Here is a 17,432-nt window from a genome sequence, read left to right as displayed (position 1 = left end):
TGGTGTGGATGCAGCAACGGATTACAAAACAATACAAGGCGTGTGTCGGGCGCGGGGGCTGAAGACGCACGAGTGAGGAGAAGACGCATTGTGTTTTGCGTGTCGGTGCAGTTGCCGGGAACTCGAACTAGCTGATCCAGCAATCAAACGCAGGCATGATATCGGTGGGCGATGCCGCGGTGGCCTTGCATGCTACACTCGAAGTTGCAAGTCACGGCAACTGTCACACTGTCGTGTTGGACCAAGTTGGACCCCATTCCCACAGCATCTCCACCGCCCTCGAATGTACCTACGTCAGCAAATCACCAACATGGCCACGCATTGCCTCACATACCCTCTTGGCGGCAACAATGCAGCCGGGTGCCAAACAGCGGCCCATGTTGCACGTGACTGCATACGATCTATTATTCCATCAGAGCCCTCACCCACACGCTCGGACGCTCCCTGACGCTCACTGATCACAGCGCCTTAAGCGCCGCGCTGGTGCTGTTGATGAGCATTCCGAGGTCCGTGTCAAAACCCACACGCGAGTACCCCATCGCCGCCAGCTCCTTCGCCCGCGCCGGCCCCACACAGAAGCAGCCCGCCGCCACGCCCCGCGCCGCGCACGCCGCAATCACGCGCCGGTGCACCTCCTGCATCTCCGGCCCAGCCAGCGCCGCCGCCAGATCCGGCAGCGCCGCCGCCCCGCTGCTGCTCCCACTGCTGCTACTGCCGCCTGCCGGCTGCGGCCGCAGCGGCTGCGGCGGCTGGGGCGCGAGGGGCCCGGGTCCGCCCAGCAGCCCCATGCTGACTGCCAGGTCGGCTGGGCCCACGAACAGGCAGTCGATGCCGGGCACGGAGTCCAGGATGGCGTCCAGCGCCTCCAGGCACTGTAGGCTCTCCACCTGGAGGCGGCGACATAGGGAGGCAGGGAGGCAGGTGGGGAGGGGAAGGCAGGGAGGCGGGTTGGCAGGGTGATGGAGCTCGGCAGGAAACAATGCCAGGCGTGTGCACGCAAGGGGTTGGGAACCCTAAAAAGCCCTTAAAGACGCTTAAGTGCGAACCGGGTAGGGTAGTCAGACACCTGCCGACGAGTCAGTATGCAGTGGGCGCCGACGCCGTCTGGCTGGCGCCCGGACCGGACCCCCACCGCCCGCGGCGGTACGCACCTGCAGCCACACCTGCACCCTCGAGTTGGCGGACTGCAGGTACCGACCCAGTGCGGCGCCGCCCGCGCCCTCCTGCACGGCATGACGGCAGGCGCACACACCGGTGCACGCATGTGTGGATTGTGTTGCCATTCCGTCAGCGCTCGCAGCAGCCACTCCCAGTGCGGGGCCGCGCGACGCCGCCGGCTCCCGCGCCGCCCTTCCGTCCCTCCAACAGGCCGCCCTCAGGCAACCTCGCCACCCTGCCGCTCCGCACCTGCACCAGGATGGCTCGTGACGGCGCCACCAGGCTGCGGCAGCCCTGCGGCGGGAAGCGGCAGTAGGACACCGCCTCCGCCGCCTCCGCCACCGAGTTGACCAGCGGCACCATCACGCCGTCCGCGCCCTGGCTGTGCGGGCATGGGGTGTGGCGGGCGAGGCGAGGACGGCGGTATTGACTCACTATGGACAAATGTTTGTGTCTTGCGGTACTTGGTGAACTATGTGTCTGACTTTGCGCGTCCCTATTCCCTGTCCCCGCATTCCGGTGCAGTGCGCCCCAGCCCCTGCCGCCCACGACTCACTCAAGCGCCTGCTGGATGCCGAAGCGGTCCGAGGGGCCGCCCACACGCACGATGGTCTGCGGCCGCCGCGGCGCCGAGCAAGTCGCCTGCGAGCACACGGGGCAAGCCCGCAACTCAGGCCAACTCAGCCCACACCCCTATCCTTGAACTTTGTGCCTCCACCCGCGGTAGCCGCCTGCGCTGGATCCCGCCAGCCCCACACAACGCCACACCCCCGGCAGCCCAGCCCAGCCCGCCGGCCTCGCCGCCAGACGCCAGCCACCAGCCACCGGCCACCAGCCGCACCTGCAGCAGCCGCAGCAGCTCACCGTAGCCCACCGCGCCGTGCTGCGTGTCGAGGCACAGCCAGTCCACACCCGTGTGCGCCAGCGCCTCGGCGACCAGCGGGCTGCCCGAGCACACAAACATGCCGAACTGGGGAGGAGGGGGCGGGAGACACCGGGGCGGGAGGCCGGGATGAGTGGTGAAGACTTAAGGATGTGAGGGAGATTGTGTGGGGCGGGGCGGGCCATCGCCGCCAACTGGGTTGCACAGGTGGCCTGGCAGGCAATCTATACGTAACGCAGTTGGGGCTATTGACAGCAGCATCGGGCCTTGACAGGCAGCGGCACATGAGCACATGGGGATGGAAGTATTGACAGGTGGCATTGAAGCTTAGAGTGGCTTGTGGGAGTCACGAGGTCTGACTCAGCAGGGGCTGCAGGGGCCTGTAGCCGGGAGCAAGAAGCGCACCTGGGCGGCGGAGGCGCTGGAGGAGGAGCTGGCCTCACTGCTACTGCCGCTGCTGCGGCTGCCTGCGGTGCTGCTGCTACTATCGTTACTGTAGGCAGTTTTGGTTGCGGGTCGGGACTTTGGGGCTGGCCGCCAGGGGGCGCTAAGTTGGGCGGGGCGTGTCTGGGCGGCGTTGCACGCATGTACTCGCCCACGCCGCGTGGGCGCGGTCCCAGGCAGGGGCCATAGTGCATGGGGCTTTGCAACGCTGTAAGCAGTTGACTTCCTTAAGCTGCTGCGGTGCATGGCGCCTTGGAGCTGCATGCGAGAAAGCGGAGGTGCACCTGCAGGCTGCTGGAGCAACAGACTGCGTGGGGACGCGTGCGGGAAGCCTTCTCCGCTAAGGGCCCTAAACACACAGTGAAATGCGTTTGTTGTAAAAACACTGTTGGAGTCGCTGCGCAAGACACCTGCTCGCTGCGGTGATGCCAGCAATTGTGCAATTGGGGGGCCCGACCGCCAGTTTGAGTATATAAACAACATCGGCAGCTGCACAGAACAGTAAGTTATCTCACCCAACACGAAACGGAAGCGTACTTACACGATTTTGCACGCAAACTCAGAGAAGAACAACTAACAAGCAACATTGCCACTTGACGCTCTGGCAGTGGGTTACCTCTAGCTTTAAAACTTTATCTCAACTCACTTGTTGCATCTGATAAGGCCACTCTCCAGCGCACGCCTTCGGAAGGACCCCCACTGGTTTTTGTCAGCTTCGGGCCGCTTCGTCACGCGGTCGCGCCACAGCTAGAGCGCTTTTGGTGACCTCATAACAGCAGATCTAAGCTACTCGACTTAGCTCGCGAAGCCCGGCGGCAGACTCGGAGGCGGAGGGTCAGCCCCGTCGATGGCCCTCGAGGCTGGTCAGCTGCGTTGCGTCCTTCAGTACGCTAAGGGCCTCAAGGACCAGGACTGGTTCGGCAAGCAGGATCCCTATGTCAAGTGAGTGGACACAAGGGGTGATAGGGGGGACGGCTTCTGCTGCTGGACGGGGTTGCGTGCTTCGCGGGGAGCGGAGAGCGGCTACGCACACGGGGTGTCATCCATATCCCAAATGCAGGCGCGTGGTCCTCCTGCACGCACGGTGGTACATAACAGTCCTGCCCCTGCTTCATGCGTGCAGGCTTCGTCTCGGCAACCAGGAGCGGCGGTCACGCACGTGCATTGATGGCGGCAAGAACCCGGTCTGGGAGGAGACCTTTGAGTTCGGGTACGTGGCGGGTTTGTTTTGCGTGCTTGCCAGGGTTCTATTACTGGTTGGCTCTCGGGCATGCTGCGCGCCTACGCTCCAGTGCATCACACGGGCGACACGTTGCGTCACCTACCCCCATCATCCCCGATGCCATCGCCTAACTACCGTACATTCGCACCTGCCTTTCCTCACACCTTCCACCCTGTCTTCCCTCCCACCACAGCATCATCAACGAGAACACGCTGGAGCTGACGCTGATGGACGAGGACACGCTCACACGCGACGACCTCATCGGCACCGCCACCATCAGCCTGGCGCGCACGCGTGAGCAGGGCCACGAGGTGGTGCAGGCGCCCGTGTACACCAAGCATTATAAGGCCAAGGGCTTCGTGCAGCTCAGCCTCACCTTCACGCCCAATTCAAGGCTGCGCCCCGGCGCGGCGGCCGCGCCGGTTGCCTACGGTTACCCCGCGGCGGCGCAGCCCGCCTGCGGCGCCTGCAGCGGCGGCTACGCCGGCGCCTACGGGCAGCCGCAGCCGGCGGCCTACGCACCGGCGCCGTCGTTCTACTACCCGCCGCCTGTGGCGCAAGCGCCCGCGTACGCGTATGCGGCGCCGACTCCGCCGGCCTACGGCTACGGCTACCCGCCCGCGGCTTACCAAAGCAGCGCCTCCTACAGCTACCCGCCGCCCGCACCCGCGCCGCAGCCGGCTTACCAGCAGTCGGCGTCATATCACTATCCGCCGGCGGCCGCTGCGCCGGCCCCAGCCGCATACCCAGGCTACAGCGCCCCGCCCGCGTACCCAGGCTATCCGGCGTACGGTGCAGTGTATGGCAAGTCGAGTTAGATAAATAAACAACAAAGGAGGTACGGGGTGTGGCTCGCCAACAGCGAACGTTTGGGTGTGGTGGGGATTGGCAGATGGAAGAGTCTTGCAGGACGGCTGAATTGAGGTGTTCTGCTCTCAAGCATACATGGTACATGTGAATGTTTTTGTTTGTCTAGTTTGTGAGTGCGGTGTTGAGGAGTGGAGGAGTGGCGATACGGGTGAGGAGTGGTAAATAACAGACGCCCGGCAAGCGCTTGGGGTGCACGAGATGCAACGCCGCCAAGACTGCACCTCTGTGTGCACAGATACATGGCGTTTGCATAGCTAGATGTTAACACTGCTGCTGATGCATTTAAAAGAGGGACGTGTGCCCTCAGTGGAGTGCGCTGGACAGGTTTGGGCGCGGGTTTGGGACTTTGGGTGCTGCGTGCAGTGCTGCGTGGGTATGCGCATGCCGACGGTTTGGAATGGGGGAGTGGCAGTTGAGCATAATCGGGACCCTAGCGTATTCATATGGACAGCTAGCTATTCTTACATTGATTGCAATCCTAAGTGACAAGCGCACGAACCGCAAAGGGAATCATGAAATACCGGCCATGTCCAGTCCTGATGTCTCGACATCGTGAAACTGCTGTAATGCAACATGGGCAACTGCCGAATGCTATAAAGTAGCAAGCGAAGCTCCCACATGAAACTGCGCTAAACGGAGCGCTCCGGAGTCACCGCAATTCATCGCGACTTAACGCAGCCTCCGCGGAGCAGCGCAGGAAGCAGCAACGCCTATCACAAGCAAGCACCCATGCACGGATACCGCGCCGTGCGCCCGCGCCTGCATGGCTTCGCCGCTGGCGCGCTTCCACAATACACACCGCGGCCCCTCTCTACCGGACCAGTGCACCCGCCTCCGCCTTTCCTTGCTTCCGACCCCTCGACTTCAACACCAGCCATAGATTCAGCTGCCTCTGAAGCCGACGGCTCCCGCGTGTGGCTTCCTGAGCTTGTGGAGCGCTACGCGCGCTTCCTGCCGCCCAACGAGGTGGCGCTGACGCTGCGGCTGGTGTGCCGCGCCACGGCGTCTCAGTTCCGCGGCGGACAGCACACCATCATCCGTCTGTCGCAACCCTGCCCGCCGGCCGAATTCGCGGCGCACTGGGCCGACGTGCAGTGGCTGCGGGCGCTGCCGGGGGTGCGGCGGCGGCAGCTGCTGCAGCTCACGGCGGCGGCGGGAGTGCTGGACAACCTATGGCTGCTGCTGCAGGCGCACCCGGAGCACTGTCCGCTCGCATTGGATGTCATAGTGGCGGCGGCGGAGGCGGGGCAGGTACGAGCGTGCGGCATGGAGGGCTGGCACGCGTATATTTGAGTGAATCAGGTCGCCAGCCAAGCCTAAGGCCGCTTGCGTCGGATGGGTGCGAAAGCGTCGTTAGCGAATTCAAAGTCGGCTTCATCCCAATCAGATAGCGCTAGCCCCCCGCCATCCACACACACATGTCGTTCCCATGCCCACACGCACGCGTGAGTGCTGCAGGCTCACCTGGTCCCGCCACTGCTGGAGCTCTACGCCCAGCAGCAGCTGCCACAGCCCCAGGACATAGACGACGCCGCTGCCGGGCTCGGGCCAAGGCCCGGAGTAGCTGGCGTTGCTGCCGCAGCAGGTCCGCCACATGTGACAGTTGTCGGCGGCGCCCGCCTGCCGGCCTGCGGGCTGCTCCCAGTGCTGCGCGCGGCGGCGGCGGCGGGGGAGCGCCCGCTGCTGCAGTGGCTCTTGGAGCTGCTGGCGACCCCGGCTACGGCCCCGGCTACGGCCCCGGCTGCAGCCGACAGGCCGCACGGGCACGGCGGGCACGGCGGGGACGGACAAGGCCGGCCGGCGCGCAACGGGGCGGGTGCTGCTGGCCCCAGTACCAGCCGCAGCGGTGGCAGCAACGCGGCGGGCGGTGCTTCTTGCGACAGGGGTGGCAGCAGTAGCAGCAGTGATGATGCGGGGACCCGGCCGGCTTGCGATTCACGCGGGCGGCGCGGCCGCGCCGCTGCACGTCACGATGACGCCTCGCTTGCTGCCGCTTACCAAGCGACTGCCGGCGCGGCGGCGGACGGCGGGCAAGAAGAGCTGCTGTGCTGGCTGGTGGCGCACACACCGGCAACAACTTCGCCGGCGCAGTCTGCATCCGGGGGCATTGCTGCCGCGGCAGTGCAGCCGCCGGCCCTGCCTCGCCGGCTGCTGGAACGGCTGCTGGTGGCGGTGGCGGGCGGCAGCGGCAACGCCGGCTCCCTGCAGCGGCTACTGTTGGCCTGGCTGCAGCGTAGCCCGCCTCCTCCTCAGCTTGCTGCACCGCCGGATGGCGGAGAGGCGCCAGTGAACCCCGGCGGCAGCACACCGGAGGCCGCAGGCCTAGCACGCCCCAGCACACAGCACGCGAGCCCAAACCGCGGCGCACATCGCCCACACGCGGGCACCGGGGCGGCGGCGACACAGCCAGCCGGGCCGCCGCCGCCGCCGGCGCCGCCAGCTGCGCAGCCTCTGTCCAGCTCAGACGTGAGCACGCTGTTGCGGATGGTGGCAGCCGCCGCCGCCAGCCGCGCGGCCGACTGGCGAGACAAGGTGCAGCTTTTGGAGTCCTACCTGCCGCCACCACCACCACCACCACCGGAGCCGGGGCTGGGGCCGAGGACGGTGCACACAGCTGGCACCGGAGCCAGCAGGCCCCAGGGCAGAGGCAGCGATGGAGGTGGCGCCGATGGCCGTAGCAGCAGTCGCACGGGCGCCATCACCACCTCTCTGGCCATCAACGCCGCCGTCTCGGCGCCGGATGCCGCAGAGCGGCTGCGTTGGCTGCTGCTACGCAGCCGTGATGATGGAGGCGACGATCCGTTGCCACACATGACACACGCCGCTAAGATGCCGCCCGCAAGTCTTGGCCGTGACAGCGGCGCACGTAGCGACAGCGGCGACAGCGGCAGCGGGCGCGACGAGAGGGCATCCGAGGAAGGCTTGCATGGTGTAAGCGACGCTGCTGCTGCCATAGGTAGCGGCGCTCCGCCGGCACCTGTTGCTTCTCGCCGCGAGGCTTGTCGAGGTCCTCAGGCACCTGTTGTTGTCCACGTGCCCGACACGGTGTCCCTGCTTGATGCGGCGCGGTGCGGCGCGGCCGGCGTGCTGGGGCTGCTGCTGCCGGCGCTAGACTCGGCGGCGGCGCAGGCGGCGGCGGAGGAGGGGCTTGCCGAGGGCCGGGAGCGCACACTGCAGCTCATGCAAGTGCTGGCGGCGTCAGAGGGGCGCATATGCTTCCTGCAGGTGATGCTATGAAGCATAGCATGAGGCGGGTGGTCAGGTGGTATGGTGGATGGTTGTGAGGCGGGGGAGCACTGGCGCAACCGGGTTGTGTGGCGGAGCTGCTGGGCGCTGTGTGGGCGTGACAGAATGACGAATGGAAGCGAGCAGTGGCGGGGCGAGGGCACTAAGCGGCGTTTGATGCATGGTCGCGGCGATGCTGACGCCCACGCCTACCTGATAGTACCTGCTGTGCTCACTGCTACTGCGCAGGAGATGGTGGCTGCCGGGCTGCAGGTGCCGGCGTCGCCAGACGTGCTGGTGGCGGCGTGTGGGTCGGGCCGGGTGGAGGCGGTGCGGTGGCTGCTGGAGCACATGCAGAAGCGGCCGGGGGTGGGTGGTGTGACGCTCCGGCGGCGTCGTTTAATCGCGGGGGAAACAATCGCCTGTGTTGAGCCAGTGGAAGCCCTGTCTCGAACCCGTGCCCTTGCCGGCCCCTGTCATGTGAGCTCTCGTGCCGTGCACCTGTGCACCTGTACTGCATCTCGAAGCCCCACTCGGGGCGTGCTTGCCCATGGCAAAACTTTTTCCTTTCTTGGAGCCTGAATATGTGCACCTGTTGCCCCGTGCCGGACCGCCGTGCTGGACCCCAGACACCTCAGGACCCTGCGTCGCCGCTGGCTCCGCACCTGGGCACGGAGCTGCGCCGCGACTGCGCCGTGGCCGCCGCCAGCTCGGGCGCCGTGGAGGTGCTGGAGCTCCTGCGCGACGCCGGGATGCTGGTGGACCTGCGGCCGCCGCACCCCCACCAGCAGCAACACCTGCAGCGGCAGCGGCAACGACAACAGCAGCAGCAACAGCAGGAACAGCAGGAGCTGCCACATGGCGCAGAGGCAGGCGGCGCAACAGCGTACGGCAGTGACGCCGCTACCCTCACTGGGCAAGGCGGAGCTGTAGTGGCTAGCAGTGATGCAGCGCCCGGCAGTGCTGGCTCTCCGGCCGGCTGCATTCGTCCCAACAGCGGCCCGCAAGGTGATGACGGCAGCCCGGCAGCAGGCAACGATGGCGCGGCAGCTGGAGCGGACAACCCAAGCACGGAAGGTGGCTCCCGGGGGCCTGGTGGCAGCGAGTCCGGGCGCGACTGCGGCCCCCTTGCCTGGGGCCCAGAGCTGCTGTTGGCCGCAGCCATATCCGGCTGCGAGGCGGCAGTGGAGTGGGCGGTGGCGCATGGCTGCCCCGTGGTGGTGAGGGTGTGTCAGCGCGAGCGTGTTGGGGATGGGTCATGACGCTTGGGCCTCGGGGCGGGGGGCCTTGGCCGACATCAGCATCGATGCACCCTGCTGATGGCTTGCCGACCCCGCACATGCATCGTAACGCCAGCGCCGTGCTGTAATGCGGTAATACAATACACAGGACGACGGCGAGCCCTATGAGCAAGTAGCTGGCGAGGAGCCGCTGTGCCTGCCGGTGCTGCGCCTGCTGCGGCGGCTGGGACACGGCTGGGGCGCGCCCAACCGCGTCTTCCGCGCCGTGCTAGCGCCGCGGTACCAGCCGCCGCTGTGCCGCACGCCCGCCACGCTGCGCCTGGCGGCGCTGCGGTGGCTCCTGGACAGCGGTTGCCCTGTGGAGTGGGACTGGGCGGTGCGGGTGGCGCAGCAGCCGCAGCCGCTTCTGGCAGGCGCACTGGCGGACACCGTGGCGAGCTGGGTGCTGAGGGAGGCGGCAGCTCGCGGCTTTGAGGTTGCGCCTAGGTTGGAATTGAGGCACGCTGACGGGGGATGAGCGTGATGGTGACAAGGGACACCAAAAGGCGTTCAAGGTAACAGGCGCCTAGGTTGGAATACGCCAGGCACTGGAGGCGCCAAGAAGCTATGGGCAAGGCCTGAAGGGCAAGCGTGTCGGCGTGGGTAACGTCACTAACTGCGACGTAAGTCTAGTCAGAGCGAACTGGAGAAGGCCGGTTAGGTGCAGTGCTTCATACGCATTAGACAAGGAAGGCGGCTCTCGTCCGATGATGCGGCTGGAGCTGCACGGAGGAGGTCAAGCATTCTAGCAAGCCTGCACGGATGCATGGATGCGGGGCGGTTGGGTCACATTTGATAGTTGGTATTGCTAGCTAGTCTTGCACGGGGCATTGCGTATACTGCACAGCCGTACTTATGCATTCTTGCTTGGCGTGTGCCGCTCTGCATCGATAACTTTAATGCCTGGCGCGTGCCTTCGTGCTGGCGGCACTGCCCTGCGCGTGGTCACAATACCATGCCAATACTGGCAACGCAAGTTGCGGGGAAACGATTGACTTGTTATTGTTCAGGCAGTTATTTTGGATGGGGTTGGCGTGCGCGGGCTGAAGCCTGCATCTGGGGTCAGGCTGGGCCCCACACGCGCGTGTGGATCGTGACGCGTGCGGCAGGTGGGGCCATGGGAGCCCGTAATCTTCCCGGCGAGTTGTGCAAACTGATTTCATACTTTGTTGAATTCATTGAAGGCGTGTGCGGTGCCGGCCGCGCGCTGGAGTTTTAGCGCGTGGTGACCCGGCGTAAACTCGTGGCCACAGCAGCAACTTCCACGGCCTACGCTTTGAGCACAATGCTGAGTCTGCAGAACTCTGATGTGGCCAGGGGCGGAGACCAGCACTGTAGGAAATGGTCATCGTCATGTTTCGCTCCGCGCTCTGCGCTAGCGGGCTGCGGTGGCCGCGCTCCTAACATGGTTGCAGCCGCTCGTGGACGTGGAGGAAGTAGCGGCAGCACTGGAGATTTGCGCGACCCCTGGAGGGTGAGCGATGCTGCGTCGCGGCTGGCCTCGGGAGGCCATGCATACGCGTTTACAGACCTGCAAGCGTCTTGGGTCATGGCGCACCGGCAGATGGCGGGCTAGGCGACAAGGGCGAGCCCTTCGGCTAATGGCATTAGGCTTGCAGGCCGAGCGCTGCGCTGGGCAGGATTCTCCCAAGCTCTGCACTCGAGGTCGCGAGGTCTACTGATGTGCTGCGCCGTCTACGCCAGTGACCTGTGCGAACCTGGCACCAACTGCGTGCTGACGAGACCCTCCTCGTGCCTCGGCCGCACTCGTTGTTGCAGGAGGAGGAGCGGCGCCAAGCGCTGCTCAAGTATGTGCGCGAGGTGCAGCCCGCCTCGGTGGTGCAGTTCGCGGAGCAGACCAACCCGCAGGTGCGGCGGGTGAAAGCGTGACGGTTCAGTTGCCGAACGTGCTCCGCCAGTCGCCGGTCGAGGAGGAGTGCTGCTCACGAGTGATGGCATGGTTGCTAGGGCTTGGCATGCGACAGCCCCCAACATCCCTGACCAGTTTCCATACATGCGCGAACCCACGTTACCATCTTCCATCCCACGCCACAAACGGCCTGACCTAATGCCGTCTCTCCCTCACTCGGCCACACACCGATAGGCCGTACATATGCACGCCCATGCACATACATTTTAACGTCATTGTGCTTTTCTGGTATACTTAAATCTTAACTGCCACAACACACGCAGGTGGTGGCGGCGATGCGCCAGACGGTGCTCAACGTGGTGGGCTCACTGCCGCCGCAATATTTCGACGTGCGCATCAACACCGTGGCCGAGAGCCTGGCGCAGCTGATGCTCAGCATCATGACCACCGGCTACATGCTGCGCAGCGCCCAGTTCCGGATGGAGCTGCAGCAGTCGCTGCGGTCACTGCCCTCACACAGCACTGCTACAGCCTCCGGTGCTGCGGCTGCGGCGGCTGCTGGTGGTGCTACAGCCAGCGGCGCCGGCGGCTTAGCTGCGCCCACAGTGGCGGCGCTGTCGCCGGCCTCGAGCGGCAGCCTCTCCCGCGCCTCCTCTAGCGGCAGTAGCAGCAGCAGCGGCGCCGTCAGTAGCAGCGATTCGGGTGACGCAGTGGTTGCAGGCGTGGCACTCAGCGCGGCAGAGGCCGAGGCTGAGGCGGTCGCGGCCGCCTCGGCCGCGGTGGGTACTGCGTTCCTTTACGATGGCCTGGGGTCGCCGTACGCGCCCGGCGTGCAGAAGAAAGGAGTTGAGGTGAGGCAGGGGCAAAGGCGGGGGGCGGGGGTGAACTTGGCAGCTGGGCTTGGCAGGGCTGCTTTGCTTTGCCCCACATATTGCAGGAGGCTGCCTTTGCATGAGCCCCATGCCGGGTGTACCGAGATAGGCCTCTGTTGCTGCTAATTGTCACAGCTCAGGACCAGTGTCATGAGTACCAGTGTCAAGCCTAGTCCACTCTTGCCCGATGCCGCGCAGGGCGAGGTGCTGCGCTGGCACTTGGATCGTGGCGAGGTGCAGCGCCTGCCGGTGGCCGCCTACATAGACATGCTGGAGCGGGAGCTGGCGGCCCTGAGGGCACAGCTGGGGCCGGCGGCGGCGGCGCCGGACGGCTTCGCCGCCGGCGCCCTCAGCGGCAGCGGCGTAGGCGGCGGCAGCAGCGGAGGCATGGGGTCAGGCGGCGGCGCAGGGCCAGCGTTCGGGATGCCGATTGCGATGGCGGGCGGTGTGGAGGTGCTGGGCCCGGAGACGCCGACGGGCTCGTTCGGGTCCGCCGGGTCCGGTTACGCGTCCGCATCCGCATCGCCCGCCTCGTCCTCGGCCTCCATGGATGGACTGGTGTGTGTCAGCCCGCTGCCTGGCTTCGGGGAGCGCATCGGCAGCGGCATCAGTGGAGGCAGCGGAGGCGGAGGCGGCTGGGGGCTGGGGCTGGGGCTGGTGGCGGGCGGCGCGGCGAGCGCGGCGGCGCCTGCGAGTATGGGCAGCGGCGGCATCCCGCTGGTGGTGGGGTCGCCGCTGGGGCTGCCGCGCAATGAGCTGCTGGACTACCTGCACGGCCTGCAGGTGTGGGCAGGGGTGGCGGGGAGCGGGCAGGGGGGTTGGGGCGTGGGCAGGGGTACTGGTGGGGAGTGGCGTGGAAGGTTGTTTGCTAGGGTGGCGGTGGACTGGTGGGTCGGGGGTTACATGCATGGTCAGCTAAGGGGGGAGGGGCGTGGGGCTTCAGGAGGCGAAGAGTGGCGGTGGGTGCATGGGAGGAGAGCAAGGGATTTTTTAGCGTGGTCGTGCTGGGTTGGTGACACCGTGAACACCGCCGGGCCTCCTCAACTCCCTTCATCCGCCCTCCTCTACTTTTACTTCTTCACTACCGTATGCAACCCTCCCCCCATCCTGCTGCCCCCGCCCCCCCAGGCCTCGGGCAACGGCGGCTTCAAGGAGCTGGCCTGCTCGCCCAACACCGCCAGCGGCGAGGCGGTTAAGGAGGCCATGGAGCTGTTCGTGGGGCGGCTGATGGGCACCACCGACCCGGCGGCGCTGACCCAGATGAACTCCGAGTTCAGCTCGGTGGAGCTCAGCAAGGTGCTGTTCTGGCTGCTGGCGGTGGGCTACACGCTCAAGAGCATCGAGGTGAGGGCGGGCGGGGTGGGGTTGGCTGGCTGGTGGCGCAGCGGGCGGGTTTGGGTTGGGTGGGGTTGGGGTCTCTTGGGTCACAGCGCTGTGAGCAAAAGGGTGATAAACACCGCACCGCTGTTGTATATGTGTGTGCGTGTGCGTGGGACGGTGATAGGAGACGCAGTACATCAGACACATACAACGGCACAGGTGGTGATGAGACCGCGATGGCTGTGGCTGTGTGCTTACGTGCACGTGCACGTGTCCATGCACAGGCGCGCATGGACATGGAGGACGGCATGGGCGGTCCCGGCAGCGCCGCCGGCCGCGGCCCCATGGGCGGCGGCCCCGCGCCCGGCGGCTCGGGCGGCGGCAGCGGCGGCCAGGGCGGCAGCGGCGGCGGCAGTGGCGGCTGGGGCAAGGCCGGCGGAGGCAAGGGCAACGGAGGCAAGGGCGAGCGCAAGGGCGGCTTCGGCGGTCTGCGTGGCCTGCTGCCTGGCTTCTGAAGCACGTTTGACGAGAGGAGTCTATGTATTTCCAACAGGTTTCCAAGGACTTGTCGATGCCAAGTCGGTGCTGTATGCAAGCGCGCTGTAGCGCTTCAGGCGTACAGCTGGCGAATGTGAACGTGGTGTGGGGGGAGGAGCGGTGGCAGTTTGCCAGGCTGACGGCAAACAGGGACGGGAGACTTGCATGTGCATGCATATACGCACATGCCTCCTTTAGATCAACACGCCCGAGTTGAGCTTTGGGGCTGTCAGCGTCTTGTGGTGTTGGTTCGATGAGCGACGGAGAGTTGGCCGACAGCGTTCACACCGAGGGTAAGAAAAGACCATGTATGTCACGCATGACACCAAAAATGTACACTACCGGTACCGTCGTCTTGGCGCCGTTGGCGGCCTCGAGATGCGATGTGGTGGGATGTAGTAGATGGCGCCGCCTTGCTGAATTGAAGGGAAGCCGCGGGTTCGCCCCGCCACCCAGGGGACAGAGCAACCCTTGATCTACGTCTTTCTACAGCTGCGTCTGGTTCCCCACATTCTGCGACTGAGGCTGCTATCCAATTATCCAGTGTTAGCTGACAGGGACATGACAGGCACATGTCAGAGGCGCTTACACGTGCAAGGTGCGCTCATCTCGCCGTGCCGGGGGCCCAAGCGACCAGTAGGTATCTGTGCTGGCGCGTGCCGGCCCCCATGCGCCTCCATACAAGCATGGGACGGCGCAAAGCCACGAAAACTCATGATGTGCTAATTTAGCGTCGAACCACTGGTCCCTGGCTCCTTGGCCGGGGATTATTGCCACTTGCGTCACAGCTCACGTCAGGGCCACTTGAAAAAAATATAAGATCCATCATTGTTACCCGCGCATGCTACATACAGCAGCATAAGATTATTGAAGTGCGTGAGACCTCTCGAGCACCCGCTACACTGCACACGAGTTTTGCCAGATGCTAGGCGCTCCACACCCGCCCAATGCAGGGCCGAAACAGTTTGGTAAGCGGGCCTGCGGCAAGGGACGGGCGTGGCAACGCGCGCACGGCTGCCTTGACGCACCGGCGTCCGCTGCAGACGCACGCAAGCCGCAACACCCTAGTTCCCAAGCCACAAGCTCCGTAGTACAGAACATATGCGAATATCAACTCAACACTCCGCAGCGCCACCTCCGTATCACGCGTGACATAGTCTCTGATGTGTGTATAGCGGCACACAGGCCCCGTATATGCAGTCTCTCCGCGGGGAACGACGCACACGCTCAGTGTTGTCCATACAAACCTACACACACGCTATCAGACAAACCAACTCACTTACGCCAGTACAATTTGAACCCGCTGCCTAGCGGTCTGTAATCAAACACGCTGCAATGCACCGCCGCAATACCTGGGCGCGCCGCGCCGCATCGATTTCCCCCCAGGATTGGGCCCCGGCCAACAGCAACAACAGCCAGCCGCATGGGCCCGCATGCTAGAACTGCCCCGGGTCCGCCCCTGCACACACACACACACCTGCAACCCAGCGCTGCGCCGGCTCCTGTCACGCACACGGCAACATGCGCGCTCCAAGGCCTCCACTCCTGGATCGCACGGGGCCTCCAGCCCACTACTGGTCGGGTAGGCCAAGCACCGCGGCGCAGAGACGAACCGCAGGTAGCCTTTGTCAAACTCCAGACCAAACCGGACGGCCGAGCAGTTGCTTACGCGCTCAGGCCCACCAGCTTGGCAGAGATGTCCCACAGCTTGGAGGCCTTGGAGTCATCGGCCACCTCCTCAGACACCTGGTTGTCGAACGAGCCAGTGGTGGAAGACCACGACCAGTAGGCGCCCGACTTGTTCAGCTTGGGGTCAGAGATGACCTGGGGTCGGGTTGGGGAGCAAGGCAGAGAGGAGGTAGCTTGAGTAAGACGCGGCAATAGTACGTACGTTCAGTTCAGCCTCCCTTAGGTGCGGCGGTGGCGCGAAACACTGCGGACAATCCTAACAGAGACCCAGATGCCTTGCAGTAGCATCAGGTACTTCAACCGGGGCGGGGCGCAGGGGTGTGAGACTCACCGCTGCCAGGCGGCGGCCGGCCTCCTCCTCCGACACGTAGCCCTTGGTGATGTACTTCTGGAAGGGCGGGAACAGGGTCTTGAACAGCGGCACGTGCTCGCGGAACAGGCCGGTCTCGGCAATGCAGCCGGGGTACAGCGAGGCGAAGGTGATGCCGGTGGCGTCGTGGAAGCGCTGGTGCATCTGGCGCACGGTCATCATGCACGCCACCTACAATTGCGAGAGAGGGAGAGAAGAAGGGGCGAGAGTCAGAACCAAGTGCACGTGGTCAAAGAGGGAACAAACGTGACAGAACCAGGCAGGAGTCCCCGAGCCCCAGCACGCGCCCACGAGCCTCCGAGCCCATAGCCAACGTCAACCGATGTTAACCACCTTTTTGCAAGCCTGCCCCGCTCACCTTGGAGTCCTTGTAGGCCTTGGCGCCGTTGAACTCCTGGCCATCCATCATGGGGTTGGCGGCGGGCACGCCGGCGGCGAGGCCCGACAGGTCGCCCAGGTTGGCCTTGGGCGGCACGTTGCCGGCCAGGGTGTTGGTGTTGCCGGTGATGGAGCCGACGATGATGCAGCGGGGCTGCTTGTTGGGGGCGTTCTTCAGGTCATCCAGCAGCAGGTTGGTCAGCAGGAAGTGGCCCAGGTGGTTGGTGCCCACCGACAGCTCGAAGCCGTCGGCGGTGAAGCGGGGCTCCTTGGCGGTGGGCAGGTACACGGCAGCGTTGCACACCAGCGCATCCAGGCGGCGGCCGGAGGCCTTGAAGTTCTGCACGAACTGGCGCACCGACTCCAGGGAGGACAGGTCCAGGTGCAGGATTGAGTAGGAGCCGGCGGGCATGCCGACCTTCTTGGCAGCCTGCTCGGCCTTGAGGAAGTCACGGCAGGCCATGACCACGTGCCACTCGCCGGTGGCGGCCAGGGCCTTGGCGGCGTTCAGGCCCAGGCCCGAGCTGGCGCCGGTGATGATGGCGGTCTGCTTCTGCTGGGTGGCGGGCACGCGCGCGATCGCGTTGGGCTTGAACTTGTCAGCCAGAGAGGGGGAGGGGGCGGTGGCGGTCGCGGCGCAGACGACCAGGGGAGTGCGGGCGACCGATGAGCGGGCAGCCAGCGCGGGGGCGGGCATCACGCGGGACGAGGTGCGGCCAGACACGGCCACGGCGGGCGCGGCCTGGGCCTTGCTGGACACCTGGGCGCGGGCGCTCACGGACTTGGCGGACATGGTGAGGGCCATCTGTGTGTGGCAAGGGTGGGAAGGGCAGGGCCGCGGGAGCACATGGGGCACATCGCAACCATCAGTATACAGCTCCAGCAGAGTAGAACTGGGTTCGCAGGGGCAAAAAGAAGCTTGCGCGACGTGGAGCCCGCACACAAACATGAGGAGGTTTGGGCCGCCGAACAGCGAAGATCCGTAGATCTTCCTTGACCAATGCCATAAGAAGTATGCATGTATGCAATTGTCAGCAGGCCCCAGGGCCCCGGGACCAGGAGCACGAAGCCGAAGGTCGTTGTCCCGCAAGTCCACAGTCCGCTATGTGCAATGCATAATCCGACCGCGCCAAGGGTGGATCTTTGGCATGCAGGCCAAGATTCAGTGCAGCACCGGCACAGCCATGGCGCTCCAGAAGTCTCGATACCCCAAATCGCAGTCGCGCTCGTCGCTCACCTTGCTGTTGGGTCTTGAACCGGTGTCCGAGACTGAGTCCTATGAGATTAATGCCGTAGCGCTGGTAAGGTGAAATC

At 65.1% G+C, this 17,432-nt stretch overlaps 5 protein-coding genes across 5 annotated transcripts; 3 read left to right on the top strand and 2 right to left on the bottom strand.

The window, feature by feature from the left end:
- Positions 1-9: 9 nt before the first annotated feature.
- Positions 10-2,831, bottom strand: CHLRE_01g015550v5 (uncharacterized protein). Its single transcript, XM_043058386.1, has 6 exons — positions 2,447-2,831; positions 2,000-2,128; positions 1,715-1,800; positions 1,408-1,540; positions 1,152-1,223; positions 10-887 (listed from the first exon to the last, which is right to left on the bottom strand). Exons 1-6 carry the CDS (start codon positions 2,729-2,731, stop codon positions 459-461), a joined length of 1,134 nt encoding a protein of 377 aa, XP_042928300.1. The 5' UTR covers positions 2,732-2,831; the 3' UTR covers positions 10-458.
- A 170-nt stretch (positions 2,832-3,001) lies between these two features.
- On the top strand, positions 3,002-5,156 carry CHLRE_01g015500v5 (uncharacterized protein). The gene is made up of 3 exons (XM_001689859.2): positions 3,002-3,427; positions 3,609-3,695; positions 3,901-5,156. The coding sequence occupies exons 1-3, from the start codon at positions 3,333-3,335 to the stop codon at positions 4,523-4,525; spliced, it is 807 nt and encodes a 268-aa protein (XP_001689911.1). The 5' UTR covers positions 3,002-3,332; the 3' UTR covers positions 4,526-5,156.
- Positions 5,157-5,211: 55 nt separating this feature from the next.
- On the top strand, positions 5,212-10,217 carry CHLRE_01g015451v5 (uncharacterized protein). Its single transcript, XM_043058385.1, has 5 exons — positions 5,212-5,828; positions 6,036-7,802; positions 8,052-8,171; positions 8,432-9,022; positions 9,192-10,217. Exons 1-5 carry the CDS (start codon positions 5,307-5,309, stop codon positions 9,558-9,560), a joined length of 3,369 nt encoding a protein of 1,122 aa, XP_042928299.1. The 5' UTR covers positions 5,212-5,306; the 3' UTR covers positions 9,561-10,217.
- Positions 10,218-10,271: 54 nt separating this feature from the next.
- CHLRE_01g015400v5 (uncharacterized protein) lies at positions 10,272-14,247 on the top strand. The gene is made up of 6 exons (XM_001689858.2): positions 10,272-10,556; positions 10,862-10,951; positions 11,276-11,803; positions 12,023-12,607; positions 12,953-13,168; positions 13,429-14,247. Exons 1-6 carry the CDS (start codon positions 10,488-10,490, stop codon positions 13,657-13,659), a joined length of 1,719 nt encoding a protein of 572 aa, XP_001689910.2. The 5' UTR covers positions 10,272-10,487; the 3' UTR covers positions 13,660-14,247.
- A 7-nt stretch (positions 14,248-14,254) lies between these two features.
- Positions 14,255-17,424, bottom strand: CHLRE_01g015350v5 (uncharacterized protein). Its single transcript, XM_001689412.2, has 4 exons — positions 17,356-17,424; positions 16,099-16,923; positions 15,702-15,911; positions 14,255-15,505 (listed from the first exon to the last, which is right to left on the bottom strand). Exons 2-4 carry the CDS (start codon positions 16,921-16,923, stop codon positions 15,347-15,349), a joined length of 1,194 nt encoding a protein of 397 aa, XP_001689464.1. The 5' UTR covers positions 17,356-17,424; the 3' UTR covers positions 14,255-15,346.
- Positions 17,425-17,432: the final 8 nt, after the last annotated feature.

This window comes from Chlamydomonas reinhardtii, chromosome 1 (genome assembly GCF_000002595.2).
Source record: "Chlamydomonas reinhardtii strain CC-503 cw92 mt+ chromosome 1, whole genome shotgun sequence".
In the NCBI taxonomy this organism is placed as follows: Eukaryota; Viridiplantae; Chlorophyta; class Chlorophyceae; order Chlamydomonadales; family Chlamydomonadaceae; genus Chlamydomonas; species Chlamydomonas reinhardtii.
Note: the sequence above shows the minus strand (reverse complement) of the source record. Positions and strands in the feature narration are given on the sequence as shown.

What these genes read in the sequence shown, in the direction of transcription:
- CHLRE_01g015550v5 (XM_043058386.1), bottom strand. Translation starts at nt 2,731, where the DNA reads ATGCACCGCAGCAGCTTAAGGAAGTCAACTGCTTACAGCGTTGCAAAG. An exon ending in CCAGCGCCTCCGCCGCCCAG is followed by an intron (nt 2,129 to 2,446) that starts GTGCGCTTCTTG and finishes CCTCCTCCCCAG; the next exon opens with TTCGGCATGTTTGTGTGCTC. An exon ending in CACGAGCCATCCTGGTGCAG is followed by an intron (nt 1,224 to 1,407) that starts GTGCGGAGCGGC and finishes CATGCCGTGCAG; the next exon opens with GAGGGCGCGGGCGGCGCCGC.
- CHLRE_01g015500v5 (XM_001689859.2), top strand. Translation starts at nt 3,333, where the DNA reads ATGGCCCTCGAGGCTGGTCAGCTGCGTTGCGTCCTTCAGTACGCTAAG. An exon ending in AAGCAGGATCCCTATGTCAA is followed by an intron (nt 3,428 to 3,608) that starts GTGAGTGGACAC and finishes TCATGCGTGCAG; the next exon opens with GCTTCGTCTCGGCAACCAGG. An exon ending in GAGGAGACCTTTGAGTTCGG is followed by an intron (nt 3,696 to 3,900) that starts GTACGTGGCGGG and finishes CTCCCACCACAG; the next exon opens with CATCATCAACGAGAACACGC.
- CHLRE_01g015451v5 (XM_043058385.1), top strand. Translation starts at nt 5,307, where the DNA reads ATGCACGGATACCGCGCCGTGCGCCCGCGCCTGCATGGCTTCGCCGCT. An exon ending in CGGCGGCGGAGGCGGGGCAG is followed by an intron (nt 5,829 to 6,035) that starts GTACGAGCGTGC and finishes TGAGTGCTGCAG; the next exon opens with GCTCACCTGGTCCCGCCACT. An exon ending in GGCGCATATGCTTCCTGCAG is followed by an intron (nt 7,803 to 8,051) that starts GTGATGCTATGA and finishes GCTACTGCGCAG; the next exon opens with GAGATGGTGGCTGCCGGGCT.
- CHLRE_01g015400v5 (XM_001689858.2), top strand. Translation starts at nt 10,488, where the DNA reads ATGGTTGCAGCCGCTCGTGGACGTGGAGGAAGTAGCGGCAGCACTGGA. An exon ending in ATTTGCGCGACCCCTGGAGG is followed by an intron (nt 10,557 to 10,861) that starts GTGAGCGATGCT and finishes TCGTTGTTGCAG; the next exon opens with GAGGAGGAGCGGCGCCAAGC. An exon ending in ACTACCTGCACGGCCTGCAG is followed by an intron (nt 12,608 to 12,952) that starts GTGTGGGCAGGG and finishes CCGCCCCCCCAG; the next exon opens with GCCTCGGGCAACGGCGGCTT.
- CHLRE_01g015350v5 (XM_001689412.2), bottom strand. Translation starts at nt 16,923, where the DNA reads ATGGCCCTCACCATGTCCGCCAAGTCCGTGAGCGCCCGCGCCCAGGTG. An exon ending in AGGCCTACAAGGACTCCAAG is followed by an intron (nt 15,912 to 16,098) that starts GTGAGCGGGGCA and finishes TCGCAATTGTAG; the next exon opens with GTGGCGTGCATGATGACCGT. An exon ending in CCGGCCGCCGCCTGGCAGCG is followed by an intron (nt 15,506 to 15,701) that starts GTGAGTCTCACA and finishes ACCCGACCCCAG; the next exon opens with GTCATCTCTGACCCCAAGCT.